Raw genomic sequence first — 15,198 nt, 5'->3', positions numbered from 1 at the left:
TATATATATATATATATATATATATATATATATACGAATGCATGATTGTGTCCCTTTTCTGCTTTTTTTAATGTCATCACACTGCATCATTTTTGAGAACGTTAGTGCTGGGAAAATGGTGTTTGTCCTTGGACTGCTGAGCCCAATGTTTTTTTTTTTTCTCCTGAAAATCATTACAATATATCCTTTCCATCAGAATGGGGGGATTTGATTTTTTTTTCCTTTGTCCGTGACTCCAATTTGAAACTTTTCTGAACACATCTGTTTGATATCAGTGGAGCTGCTGAGGTCATCAGTGCTCTGATCTCCAGGATGATTAAACTGAGATCAGGTCATCTTTTGATGACATCATCACCTGCTGCCAATCATCTACAATGCCCTATAAAAATAAATTAATTAATAAACTATTATTATTATTATTATTATTATTATTATTATTTAATATGTCTGCAAATTCATTGCGGTAGACAAAAAAATTGATTTTGTTAATTTTTTTCTATTTTAAAATTCTATCCCAAATCTTGTATTTATTTTGTCTATATGCGATATCTGAAATATTTCAGTTCCTGTATTGCTTTTTCAGAAGATTTCAGATGTGTTTCACACACCTTTCTGGAAGAGTACTTACATTTTATACTTGCAATATATTTGATAACCAACATCTGTTTCTGAAATAATCTTCAGATGGATATCATCAGGGAAACACTGTGTAGTTCATGTAGTCTGTGCGTTTCTATCCTCATCATCCTCATGAAGGACTGGCCCAGAGAAGAGCTGAGCGATTCTTATCTGCCTGCAGAGCGGCCTCTCTGATAGGCCCATTAACAGATGATTGATAGACATCATGTCCAATGCAGGGCTGTCATTTTGTTTAGTGTTAGCCCTGACCTGTCTCTTATATCAGTGAGGAGTCAATGGCATGGAAACACGATGACCAGGAAGCTATAGCACAGGCCCATGCTGTCTGTATTTACACTGTGTGTAGAAGCAGTTCATGTAAATCAGAGTTGCAGCATCGTTAGACCATATTTTAGCTTCTAAAAACTATTAAATATGAAGCATGTAAACATCCGTTGGAAGCGTCTAAAGTAAAAATATAGTGTACATGGTGCACAATGTTAAGATATTCAAATAGAAGCTGCCTTTTCACCACCTTTTTTTGTTTTTGTTTTGGTGCATGACATGTTGTCCTTGAGCCTCACCACGCATGTTTTAGATGTTTGGTTTCTTTTTTATATATATATTTTTCTTTGCTGTCTTACAGAGGTTTAATAATCCTGCCATTTTATATTAATTCCCATGGGATTTAGTGCTTTGTGCTTTAAAGTCTGCCTCATTAACTCTCTGTGTTACTGAGAAGGTGTGTGTATACTACAGCTACGGTTAACGATGCAGAATAGTCTGTCATCAGTTTACCGAGTGGCTCCGAGTTTCTCCCTGCATGGCTGAGGTTACGAGATTAGGAAATATTACAGCTGAGATGCAGGATGCGATTTAGGTGAGACGTTTCAGTGTAGCCTCAGTGAGAGAGAGCGCGAAGAACACGCGGTGAGAGATTCCCGTATTTCCTCAACGGCATCCCCTGAAACAGAGCTCTCCAGTACTACACTACCCCTAAGCAGTGTGAGCACAAATCAAGCCCTCTGTCTCACTCCTTAATTCTCTCGTTCTGTCTCCCCCCCGAGGGTATACGCCCCTTTCCTCATGTCAGGAGGTTCCGCAAGTTATTGTCTTCCATAATTAACCGGTTATCAAACAAGAACATTTCATTAAGATACAATTACCAGCTAATTCTGCTGGGGGGCCACCTGCCATGTCGGGATTAAGAAGGCAACATGGTGCTCGTTCACGCCAGCAGCAGGCCCCCATTCGTTAGTTCTAATTCATCGAGACCTCTCTCTCTCTCTCTCTCTCTCTCTCTCACTCTCTCTCTCTCTCTCTCTCTCTCTCTCTCTCTGTGACGGCTTCAATTGCTAATGAATCCGCTCACTTTGGAATAATTAGAAATCCTTAGGCGTGTTAATTTATTTAAGAGTCGCTGTCGTTAGAGCCACTCATTAGCTCGGGTTAAATTAATTTGAAACCCGAGCTGCCGGGAGCTCCTCGAGAGTTCATTATTACAAAAGCCATACAACCTCGTTCAATATTTAACTGTCAGCAGTGCAGGGACTCAAACTTCGAGCCTGCGTTATCAATGCTTTATACTAATAATCTCGTTAGCGCAGAGGTTTCTATGACGTTTGCTTGCTTGTTTTGCTTCAGTTTTAGGAAGCTAGTATGAAGCAGATAAAAGAAGTCAGTAATTGGATGGCCTTTAACTTAACCTCAGCAGTTGCTGTCTGCTACTTTCAGCTTTCTGACTCTCTTCCATAATCAGATTAGACAGATGTTTCTCTGTGTGTGTGTGTGTGTGTGTGTGTGTATGTTATTATTGTGAACACTGGCCAGTGTGTATGTATGCAGTGTTCTGTAGTGAGGTTGAAGTTCAACGCTGGTGTCTGTTTGAGTGTGTTCACATGTGCGTTTGTGTCTTGTCGTGCGTTTGTGTGCATTTCCCTGTAGCAGTGTGCATAGCATTAAAGCTTAACGGTAATTCTATCTACAGTATTGCAGTCAGAGCCAGGCCCCAGCCATATGTAAATGTTTAAATTATGTTGCTCTCCTTTCTTTACTCGCACGCTGTAACAAGCTCCCTGGAGAGAAACAGCACCACTGTTTTTCCTCATCAGTTTAAACGTTGTTGCCACACTCATCACTTTAATGTTGTTTTTCTCATCAATTATACCACTCTGCTGCTTGCCCTCAATACAGTGTGACATCACTTTTTCCACAACTTTTGTCCATATATTCTCTCATCAGGTAAAGTCATGCTGTTGTCCTCCTCATTTTCAAAGCAAAAAAAAATTTTTTTCTTCCTTTTTTGCGAACAGGGAAAATGATTGACATGCCATTACATTAGCCTACATTCCAATCTCGCCATTTCTCAGGCTTCATTCCTTTGCTATAGATTGCCTTCCCTGTTAAACCCTGCCGTCTTTTCTTCTCTTTCTCTCTCCCTCTCTCTCTCTCTCTCTCTCTTTGTGCTGCTCCTTTGATGTGACACCCACTCTGATAGAACGATGTGCCTCCTTAATGGACTCTCCAGCAGAAATGCTGAAACTGATTTCCTTTTGCATTGTCTTGGATCGGGTTTTTGGGAAGACACCGTTGATGAAATTACACTCCTATGATGGAGTTTCATGCAATAATCCCAGACGAGGGGAGAGAAAATAGTTCATCTGGCTTTTTTTTCATGAGTGGGGTAACAGATATTAGAAATAGGTTTGACACAGAGTATCTAATGTGGTTGACATGACACTGACCATGGCCTTGGCTCAGGTCAAATGGCTGAAGCCTTAGCTCTGTGTATGTGTGTGTGTGTGGGCGTGTGTGTCTAACCACTGTTGTGTTCTCTCTCTCTCTCTCTCTCTCTCTCTCTGTCTCTCAGGGGTATAAGAGAAAAACAGAAGCGGCTAAGAAGGAGTACCTGAAGGCCCTGGCAGCGTACCGAGCCAGCCTGGTTTCCAAGGTAACAGCAGGAGGAGGGGGTCATGTCTTTGATATGTACGGGTCAGTGGTGATGGGGGGATGAGCTATATTATACATTAGATGGAGAAATTCAAGAGAATCCCCTGGGAGGGGCTGTCAAGGGAGTGCATGTGTGTGTGTGTGTGTGTGTGTGTGTATGTATCTGTGTGCATGGATGCACCACCATGCAAAATTAGACCCCAAACAGTCCCCACAGTGTGTTTTTGGAACAGAATCCAGCATTAGCTTACATTTCTGAAGCAATATTCCTGTCTCTATAAGAATAATATACATTATACATTAAGGTTGTGGGAGAAGTTTTTTTTTTTCAGCTCATCCATTAGATTTCATGGACTGATATATTACTCAATTTCGTAATGGCAGAAATATGCATAATCCATAGATCGATAGGTGATTTCTAATTTCTGAAAGCATTTCATCTCAGGATAGTTCGAACAGGATCTGTGTAATGGATCGTTTTATTGCATATTTTCATCTACATAATAAAACACACCATTTTCATACCCCTAATTTCACAGCCATTGTTTTCCTTTTCAAAAACGCAAATTGCATTTTCATGCTAAACACCTTCACCCTCTCTCCCTCTGCGGATCTCTCTCGCTCTCTCTCACTCTCTCCCTCTCTCTCTCTCTCTCTCTCTCTCTCTTTCTCTCTCATTTTCTATACTTCTCTCTCTCTGAGCTCTTTGGCCCAAAACAAGAGGCTTGATTAAGCTATGAATGGTGTATTCATCAAGCCTCCTCCCTCAGCAGCTCCTATTAAACGCCTTTCTCGTCCTTCGTCTCACATAATTAAATATTTCGTCAAAATCTGTTTCTCGCAGACACTTTGATTGATGCATCAGTGAACTAGCAGGCACTGAAAAGAAAGAAAGGGGAAAAAATGGGGTGGAAAAAAATGAAATAACCACCAAATTCACTGCACATTCAAAGTTTTCAAGTCTCGAAACATATATTTATGTAGAGAAAATCACTGTTGTTCTTAAAGGATGTTATTTTTCATATATCTCTTCAGAGAGGTTGTAGAGAGCGTACTTGAACTAAACTGAAAGAGAGACGTGATTGTGCGCAGGCTGAAGAAGCTAGCTTTTATGCAGCTCTTGGAATGGGTATGCACCTGGCGGCATTTTGTACGTTAATACGTTATTGTGAGTGTTTTGTCTCGATAAATGTATGTTGGGTGATTATGAGAGCCAAGTGAAAGCAGCCATTTTAAAGGAGGCCCTCCTCCCTCTTCAGGCATAATACAAATGTCAAATGAGATATTAGCATTTCTTCCAGACACATCGGCTAACTGTGAAAACTCAGATTGCAGTGTGGTCTTTCAGCTTGCGTGTAAATATGTGAAAAGAAATATCTATGAATTCTGTGAGATAGTTTATCAAAAATCTTGTTTGCAGAATCTGTTTCATGACATATGAGGTGCTTAACTGAATAAAATGAAATGTATCCTCTGTCCATATATCCATCCATCTGAGGGTTTGTGTAAACCTGGGGTTTTAAAGTGATGGTGTGGTGTAGCAATATTAAAAAATGACTTCCTGGAGCACTTCCAAGTCCCGTTGTTTAATTTTAAGATGGATTTGTTTGGAAATTTCTAGAAGCAGGTGACTTCTGTCAAACACACACACACACACACTCAGCTGCACTCACATACTTTCCCTATTTTTGTTTCTCCGTGGGGGTTTTTGCAAATACATCACTCCATTCCTCCAGCTAGTATTTTCATATCGATCACATCTGTCGCACTGTTCCATATATTTGAGAGCTGTGCTCATAGATCATGCCAGTTACTGTGACAGCTAATGAAAGTATCAGCTTTTCATCATGTGACATAAACGCTGCCAATAAGTAAACAATAAACGCCAGTTATTTGGAACACAAATTTGCTGTGTCTGTATAGTTCTCTGAGAATTTCTTATAGTTCTTATCAGCTTTTCAACAAATGGTCTCATCTTTTTACAATGCGTGCTTAAGACATTTTGTCCATTTCTATTATTATATTATAATGACTAACAAAACTGCATGCATTTTACATTTTATTCTGTTTGCACTGTCTATTTTTCTTGACTTTAAAAAAAGGCACCCAGTGCTCTGCCTTTAACGTGTAGGATAATTAAGTGTAACCTTTTTTATTTCTGTTTTAATCTGATTTTATTGTTGTCTCTCCTTCTATCAGACCTACAATGACCCAGTGGAGAGTAAAAGTGCCCAGTCCAGCCAACCCTCATCCCACATGATGCCCCCTAACCCCCCGCTGTACAGTGTACCCCCTCAGCCTTCCTCTCCTTATTTGGGCCCGAGTCCCTTCCCTCTATCTGACCTACAGAGTTACACAGCAGCCGGAGCGCCTCGGCACGCGCTGCCCCGCTCGGCCATGCTGCCCGCACTCAGTGCCTCCCCTCCGGCCTCATTCCAAATCAGCCCCCCTCTCCACCAGCAGCTCTCCCTGCACCAGGGCTCACTCCTCAACCAGCCAATCCGCATGCAGCAGGTCCAGTCGCAGCCAATCATCTCTCACCAGATGGGCCTCCAGGCCTCACTCCACTCCCCGGCCCCAGGCCAACAGGTTAGTTCGTGGAAAAATCCTTCATATTAACTTTACAAAGCAAAACAGCTCACAATGTAACCTCGAGCACAACCTCATACCAGCTAAAGTGAAGAGAAATCCAGATCTCCAGTGGTGTGTGATTACAGCATGTTGTAATGAGGTGTGATGTTTTTGACTCAGGGCAGAGGCGTGCTCGGTTGCTGTGTTGTTTTGTGAGATGAAGGTGTGTACTGAGGTGTCATCTGAATCAGCAGAGACCTGCAATGTGTGAATCCAAGTGAAACTGCCTGATTTTAGAAACTGTCTCTCTCTGCTTAGCACATTGCTGCAAAGCCGCTAAAGGAAAAAAAACATTTAAGGCCCAGGGAGGAGGTTACAGTTAGAAGATTGAATGTCAAACTGTAGCTGCGTTTTCTCCCCTTTTGTTTCTAAATTGCTCATCACTTTGGAGAATTTGATGAAAAAAATCCATTTATGAAGTCCTTTAGAGGTAATAGTTAATGAGGACATCTCTCGCTGTCTCTCTTCTCAGGGCTTCTCTCACTTACAGTCAGAATATCAGAAGACTGTGGGAGGCTCTCAGTCTCCTGGAGCTCCAAACCCAGTGGGACAGAACCCTGACTGGGACAGTGAGTACTGCAATCGGGAGTGTGGAGGAAACCACTGCAGGTATGTGTGTGAGATTCTTCCCTTCCAGTGACTCTTAGAAAAAGCTCCCACATCAGACTCTGAACCTAGTTCTTTGACACCCTTGTCAGTCAAGCCTTCAGACAGCAGTGATTTGCTGAATATCTGTAGGGCGTGTCCTCATTGTAAACCTCTTCAGCGCTGGACTTTACAGCCACTTATTACATTTAAGTGGCACTGAATTTTCTGAATTTGTCAATTTGTACCTTTTCCTCAGTGGGCTAGATGGCATGCTGGCAACTACCTGACCTGTTGTTTTCATTGTGTGTTGGTTAAATTTTTGTAATTTATGTGTTTAACAGTTTGAGTGTAATAAACTCTTTAGGTCTGATGGCGCTGATAAGGATAATTTATTAATATAATGGACAGTAGGTTATTGTGTAATGTGTTTAAATAAGTATGTCAAATTCAAACGGTCAAAATAACCATTACAGAATTCTGTCAGTTTAAGGGTTAGGAGTCAAAACCTTGACCATTCAGTGTGTTACCAATCATTAAATGTACACTATATGGCCAAAAGTTTGTGGACACCTGACCATCACATCCATATGTGGATCTTCCCCAAAATGTTGCCACAAAGTTAGAAGCACAGAACTGTGTAGAATATCTTTGCATGCTATAGCATTACAAATTCCCTTCACTAGAACTAAGGGGCCCAAACCGGTTTCATCATGACAGTGCCCCTGTGCACAAAGCGAGCTCTATGAAGACATGATTTGCCAAAGTTGAAGCACGAGTGGCCTGCACAGAGCCCTGACCTCACCCCACTGAACACCTTTGCACCCCAGACCTCCACAAAGTAATGAGTTATTAGGTCAAAATAACACTAAGTTTAAAATAATGTCATGCTTATGTCGAAATAACAACATAGCACTTCAACTTTTTATTAAACTTGTGGTTCAGGGCTTCCTTACACTTGCGTGCTGGAATTGTACAGACTTGAGACAGACTTGAAGAAACTGAACTAAAATGTGCTTATTCAGCATGCCAGCTGATATATTTAAGCATTAATATAACTGATACACCTGTGTGTTAATGCGACAGAGCAGCACCAGACCTCAGATTGGCACTGCAGCCTTGTCTGTGGCCTTCTTCCTGCTCTGCGCTCGAGTGTGCTCTATGGCCCATATGTGAACTGTGTTTAAATGAGTGACTGAGAAACCGAGAGACTGAGAAAGTCCAGACTCATAAAAGCCTGAAACCAGAAGAGTCAGGTTTATATGTTCACATCTGGAGTAGTTTGGACAGCATAAAATATGGATATCAAGATTTTTAGGTGGATGATCATATTTTCTTTGTGTATGAACTATGTATGTTGTCAGACTTAATTGTCGTAACGTATGGTGGTTTTTTTTTTTTATTATTTTGCAGTGGCAGCATGATAGGCAGGGACAAGCCACTCTACCTCACTTGAAGTGAATGGAGAAGAAACAAAAAGACGATGTGTGACAAAAAGTGATGAAACAACACCAGGGAGTACCCTACACCTCTCCACCCTTTCCCCCGTCACCTTCTGTTTTTACTCAGTGTCATTTTCATTCGTTTTTAGAAGGATGTGTACGCGTGTTCTGAAGACTACTAGTGATCCTCTCATTTTTTGCCAAGCACTTAAAATGTACAGGCCTCCCACTGGAGACCTTCCAGAGCACTCTTACTTTCTCTGAATTAAAAAAAAAAAACATAGATATATTAAAGGAAAAAATAAACAAACTACCATAAAACTGGCCCTCAGGGCAAACGAGCTTTAATTAAAATAGAGGAAAACTTTCCTCTTCTTGATTACTTTCTCATGCCCTCATTTTGTTCTTTTATTTATTTCTTGCTTGCTATAATGTTTTTTTTTGCCAATAACAGGTCCTGTACTGTAGAGAAATACTCTTATGATAAAGTCATTAAAGACCAACATCTTACTGTAGGTTCATCTGATGCTCTGTGAATTTTGAAAAGGTATTAGTAAGGTCAGAAAAGAAAAAAAAAGAAACAGGTGAATAGATAAATACATTTAACAACTTCTTTTTTTGTAATTTTAAAGACCTTCATTGGTCTTTAATAATCTGTCACAGTGTGATTGTAAATATCACTTTTTTTGGGATCAAATTGGAAAAAATGAAGTCCAGATATTTTTTCTTCTTTAATATGACTTATAATTCATTAATTTGTATTTTAAATGGTATCCTGTGAGCGTGTGCTGGTATGTGAGCAACTGAATGCCAGTATGCATGTGTGTGTGTGTGTGTGTGTGAGTGTGTGTGTGTGTGTGTGTGTGTTGAAAAATTGATCAGCCTGTGCAGATATTAGAGGAGTGTTTCACACAAACACAATCTTGCATTAAATCTGTGCTCACTGGTGGATTGTCAAATAAAGATTGATGGTTCAAAACCATTACAAACTTTATGACCTGCGTCTCCATTTGGGATCCGCAAACTGCAGCTCCGACCGTGTAAATTAGCAGAAAACCCTGACCCAAGGCTTGGTTTGTAACATTTTCCAAACAGGCTTGTTTTTAGAACCAAAATTTGTTCGGGATCTGATTGGCTTTGTTTGTTATCTCAGGTTGTACATTTCAGATGGATGAAAACGGGGACAGCTTTTACAGGAAGTGAGCCCCCAGTATTAAAACAAAGGCCTTTATTTAAAGGCAATTAGAGTCGTTCTTTTTGCCTGGTCTGACTGATGAATCCATGCCAGTGCAACATGTAGAGGGGAACCAAACCACGCTCAATGTGAGATATTTCAGCACACATTTAAAACAACAGTGGGTCTATAGTTTTCTAGTAGCTTTGCTAGGTGTTATATTGTGTTGATCTCATCCTTAAGTTTTGTGGAAAAAAATACATTTGATCATTTAGTCAAGCTTTTCTTTCTTTCACTGTAGCATAATATTTTAGTTTGGTAAAAAAAAAAAAAACTTTTAAGACATTTAATTTGTGTACAAACCTGCCAATTGTAGTTATTTTATTTGTAAAGCCAGTAATTATAATTATTTTAAATTGTTACCAACTTATCTTTTTTTGCAAGTTGCCCATCAGTTATTTAATTGTTTAACAGGTTTCCTATCTATTTATGAACAAAATGAGATCAGTTTTGCATATAACTACATTATTTCTTTTTTTTTCTTTTTTTTTTTTGCTTTTTGGTTTGATGAAGATTGCTTTTTTGTTCGTTTGTTTGTTTGTTTTTTACTTTTTTGATACTGGCCTCTTCTTTCCTTGCAGCCAGGTAATTTTGTGTCACTATACCTTTTTGGTTTCATTTGTCCGTAATAATAAAAAAAAATGTTAAAGGTGAAATACCTGTGTTTCTTTCTTTCACATCTCATTCAAAACATCATAATGCAATTACAAACATAAACACACAATTTACACACACACACAGCTGCAAATATCTTTTCATAAAAGACAATCATAAATGGCTGTTCATTTGCACCTCACATAAACCTGAGTTAGTACTAAATATAAGTAATTTTCGAGATGGTATTTGTTGAACTCTGAATACATGAGGTGAATACTGACTTGCAGAACCCGCACATAAAAAAGACATAAGACATTACAGTATATATGGTCTGATTAAAACAAATACATCACTGCTGTATAGAGACTGTCCTTAGACACAGAGTTTTGATATTCTATAAGTAGCTGTGCTTTTTCTATCCAACACAGTGCAAAATTAAACCTATACTGTAGGATTGCTGAGCACCCCACTTCCCCAAACGCCATTCTATGTTTTATTCATACTGCACCAGGCACCTCTGCTAGTATTGAATTGGCAAATAGATCATTATTGAGCAATTGGAAACCTGAAGCACCATTCCGTGCTATGACACACATTATGTGGAAATCGCAGTCATACATTCTTAATGAAACACAAGATAATGGGGGGCTGGAAGGCAGAAATGCTCTGTGCGTGCTGTAGCCGTTGTGTTTGTGCCTCCTCTCACATACACTTTCACATACAGTATGTTTCTGTAGCCGTTTGCTGCATAAACTTCACATCGACGCAATAGATTAATAAGCTTATGCTTTCAGGCTTTTTCGCGTGTGTGATTGTTAGATGTCATGAAAGACCTTTAGCTTATCTCTAATGTTTACCTGAAAATACACCCACATTTTACTGTGCTTGTGTAATGTGAATGAGCCTGCTGTCTTTAATAGCAAACGCTACAGCATGATTTTTTTTTATTACTAAACTAACCATTTGCAACAGCAATTGTTTTTAAAAACATAAGTATCAGAAAGTGTAAAAGTATTCATAAATGAGCAGTTGCAAGTGACGGACATATGAACAAAAGATCTAAAGCAAAGAGACAGTTTGTTACTCGCTACGTAGGAACTTTCCACTCGTGCAGCAGCTTAACTTTGTGGTACAACGTGCACTTAACACACTCTTTGACAGGAGATGGATATTTTTTTTTTTGCTCTCCCATCTGGCCATTTTTTTTTCATTCTTTGATGTGGTCATGTAACGTATGGGCTATAGTTTCCACGTCAACATTTTAATCTAACGAAGCCACGTACAGTATGTAACTCATCTGCTAGTCTTTAACAGAGCAAGTCTGTGTGTAAGGAAAAGTCCTAATGCTGTGCTTCATTTTCTTATTTCTTCTCTTTAACAATAGCCCAGTCAGGGAGATAGACGGAGTGAGAGAGAGAGAGAGAGAGAGAGAGAGAGAGAAAGAGAGAGAAAGAGTGCGAACAGGCCCAGGAAACGTGGGCGGATTTGACAAGAAAAGAGTTTCAGTTTCTTCCTTTTATAAGATGTTTCCTTTTCTGTTTTTTTCTTAGATTCAGCAAAATGAAAAAAGTTTCAACAGAGAGAATTTGCAACCTGCATCACAACTGTGGCAACTGTGTAAGGTGCCGGGTATTTTGGTTCTGAGAATTTTGCAGAAATGTTTGTAGCTTAAATCTTTTTTTCCCCTTTTCCATCCTTATAATGCTGTAGCATGCATGCCTTTGTTTTTGTAAGACATTTAACATAAATCATAGGAATTAAGTCTGAAGAAATTAACTCTGCAATGTTGTGATGAAGAGAAGATCATTTCATATTTATGTGCCACTATTTAAAAAAAAAATAGATACCTGGTTCAAAATGTAAAAATGTAAAACTTTGCATGCTGACAGTTAATGATAAATATTCCCGAGTAGAACCTACATTTCAATAACAAAGCTTCAAGCAAGATGGAGAATCTCAGAGGATTTCACCTTGTGCACCACCTGTATTTGTTAAGCACACAGTAACTGGGACACAGTGGGTGTTTAGATTGTGTAGATAAAGCTATAACACACAGCTCTATGGTGGCAGGAAGTTTGCGTTTGAACGAACAAAAGCTTCTTAGTTCATTAACCTTTTTTTATGGCTCTGCTAGCTCTCAACAGCCCACATCACCCTGATAAACCGTACGACTGGCCATGTTGGAACTGAAATAACAGTCGTGTTCCCCAGCCTCAACTGATTTCTCTTAACTCATATCAGAAGTATGAGTCAAAACTACGAAACTAAACTATGAAGTCTGGTTCTCACAGTTTTAGAGAACATCACAGAAATAGAAGCTTCTCAGCTAGTGTTAATACTAAAGAAATACAAACATAAAATAATAATAATACCATAATCCAATAACATGAAATGAGCTCAGCGTATGAAAATATGTATACGTGTATTCTGTAATACATTTCAAAGCTGCAACATGCAACAGTTCTACTACACATAAAGTAGCATTAAAGATGCCATTTGAAAAAAAAAATACATAAAATCACAACAAAGGAAAAGATGAACGTGATGTGTTATAGTCCAGTAATTACCTGTTCATAACATATTTAAGGATTAATTGAAAAGCCAGAGGGGTATCTGCACACGGAGATTTGCATCTGTGGTGGAAATTTGTGTTTCTTCATTTACATATTTGTCCCAGTTGCAGTTTCATTTATATTGTCATATTGTTTTTATTTATATTGTCTACCAAATTTTTTTTATTTACTACATACTACAAATGATTTATAGTACTTTGTCATTTGCTAATACACTGCTGCCTGGATGGCTGAAATGTAACATAGTAGTAAACTATATAGTGTTTTATGGTCAAGTAACCTGCAACAACACACACACACACACACAAAATCCCACAATAAGGCACATCTGTGTCCTTCTACGCAATGCTATTGTCAGGAATCCAATCAGGAATTGAAGATGAAAGCCTGCAATTTGTGTGTGTGCCTTTAATTTACTTAATCAGGTTTGTTCTGAGTCTCCACATGACCCTGTGGCGGTGATGCTCAAATGAAAAATAACACAAATGAGAATGCCTGTGAAAAATTATTAGATTGTCAAATTAATAATAACAACTCAATAAAAGAGCACAGAGAGAGGAATGATTTTTCTCAAACAGCCTTAAATCAATCAAGTCTTTGAATTGTTTTTGGTGTGTGTGTGTGTGTGTGTTAATTCTAAAATGAATTCTACAATTATACACATTAAGAAACAGCAACCCATATACACACATACACATAGTAACACAGTAAGCATAGTACATAAAGGAGTTAGAGAAAAAAAAAAGTATAGGACAAATCTCCTTCATCAGCTGTGCAAGCAAAGTGCTTCTGAGGTTGTAGGATGTGAAACCAGTAGATAACGTGGAATTTGGCGAGAGTGGTGTATTTGATACAGCCATAGTAATAAAGCAATTAAGCATATTTAACCAAAAAAACTGATTAAAGAGGATAAAATGCACAATGATGTCTGCATCTAAGCTATAATACACTCACGCACCCACGGCTATGCAGTCACATTCACACTGCTGGGGGAAAAAAAAGAACAGTAACACTTATCACTAGGCTGAGACTCTACTTTCATTGTACAGATAAAATTATTTAATGAAAGCAATGACAGGAAAATGAAGCAGACAACCATCAGTAAAACGATAACAACAGTGAACATTAACAACAGCCATTTTCACTTTTTTCCTACCCTGTGTGTGTGTGTGTGTGTGTGTGTGTGGTACTGTTTTAACTCTGTATTTTACTAATGCGTATGCTGTATCTTAGTGTATATTTTTGTGTGTGTATAAAGGGGTGTGTGCAATTGTGAGGCCATTGTGGCCAGGAATCTCTCGCAAAAGAGATATTGCTAATCTCAAAAGAATTCCTGGTTAAGTAAAGGTTGAAATAAATAAATAAATAAATAAATAAATAAATAAATAAATAAATAAAATGCTGCAGTCCTTAAGGACCTTGTGTGAACATCTCTAAAAACCACCTCTGATGTTTGTATCACAGAGCCATTAAATGTGCAGTGGTGTGTTGATGTTCTGCCATTCTTGCATTCCTCACATTGCCCTCATGCTGATGTTGAAATCTTGGACCCCCCACAGACGCTCTACAGAGTCACTTGAAGGTGAGCAGATGCGGGATGGACATATGTCCTGCCAGTATACTGAAACCTACTCATTACATTCAAAGCATTATGAGATGCACAAGATACTGCCTGACAATGCAATCAAATCCAACCGTTATATATAAGATGTTTGAACAATGTTTGCATATACACGTTTTCTGGCTTATTTCGTATACCTTACAACAGAGAGTGGCTCTTCGTGGTCAAACTACAGCTTTATAGCTAGTTATTCCTCCAAACTTGAACTTGTAATTGTATTTCCACCTTGGCACATCATCTAAAAATATGCATAAGTGTTCTAGAGCATACAATATATGGCCAAAAGTATGTGGACACGTGACCATAACACCCATATGTGCTTTTTGAACATCCTGTTCCAGATTTATTCCCCTTTTACTTTTATAATAACCTCCACTCTTCTGAGAAGGCTTTCCACTAGATTTTGGAACGTGGCTTTGGGGATTTGCACATTCAGCCATAAGAGCATTAGTGAGCTCAGATAGTGATGCTGGGTGAAGAAGCCACTCGAGTTCTTCCACTCTTGCCCACTTTGGCAAACCATGTCTTTATGGAACTCGCTTTATGCACAGGGGTGTTGTTATACTGAAATATGTTTGGGCCTCTTGGTTCCAGTGAAGGGACTCAAAATATTAGCATACACAATGCAATCCTATATAATTGTGTGCTTCCAACTTTGTGGCAACAGTTTGGGGAAGAACCACATATGGGTGTGATGGTCAGGTGTCCACATAGTTTTGCCCATATAGTGTATTTTAAAAACATTTTTTTTTTTTTGTTAAAAAAAAATAGTCAAACATTTGGAAATTTCACGCTCTCTGATAGAAGAATACTACTGCAAGCTACTGAAGGAAAATATAGATTGTTTGTGCTTCAATCTTTTCCACAGTGCAGATTAAACTCACTGCTGTAATTGCTAAGTCAATACACACTCAGAAAGAATTCAAGGCTGCATCTTAAAAACATATA

At 38.7% G+C, this 15,198-nt stretch overlaps 1 protein-coding gene across 6 annotated transcripts in view; it reads left to right on the top strand.

The window, feature by feature from the left end:
• The window catches only part of tox2 (TOX high mobility group box family member 2), a 99,826-nt gene extending 89,711 nt beyond the window's left edge, over positions 1 to 10,115 (top strand). For all 6 annotated transcript variants that reach the window (XM_026915010.3, XM_026914994.3, XM_026914987.3 and 3 more), the window contains 4 exons: positions 3,488 to 3,568; positions 5,767 to 6,156; positions 6,671 to 6,807; positions 8,197 to 10,115. In XM_026915010.3, the coding sequence (XP_026770811.1) occupies positions 3,488 to 3,568; positions 5,767 to 6,156; positions 6,671 to 6,807; positions 8,197 to 8,239 (651 nt within the window). In that variant the 3' untranslated portion in view covers positions 8,240 to 10,115. The remainder of the gene's footprint in view (positions 1 to 3,487; positions 3,569 to 5,766; positions 6,157 to 6,670; positions 6,808 to 8,196) is intronic.
• Positions 10,116 to 15,198: the final 5,083 nt, after the last annotated feature.

Source organism: Pangasianodon hypophthalmus, chromosome 2, assembly GCF_027358585.1.
Source record: "Pangasianodon hypophthalmus isolate fPanHyp1 chromosome 2, fPanHyp1.pri, whole genome shotgun sequence".
NCBI lineage: Eukaryota > Metazoa > Chordata > Actinopteri > Siluriformes > Pangasiidae > Pangasianodon > Pangasianodon hypophthalmus.
This window is presented reverse-complemented; position numbering and strand designations above follow the sequence as displayed.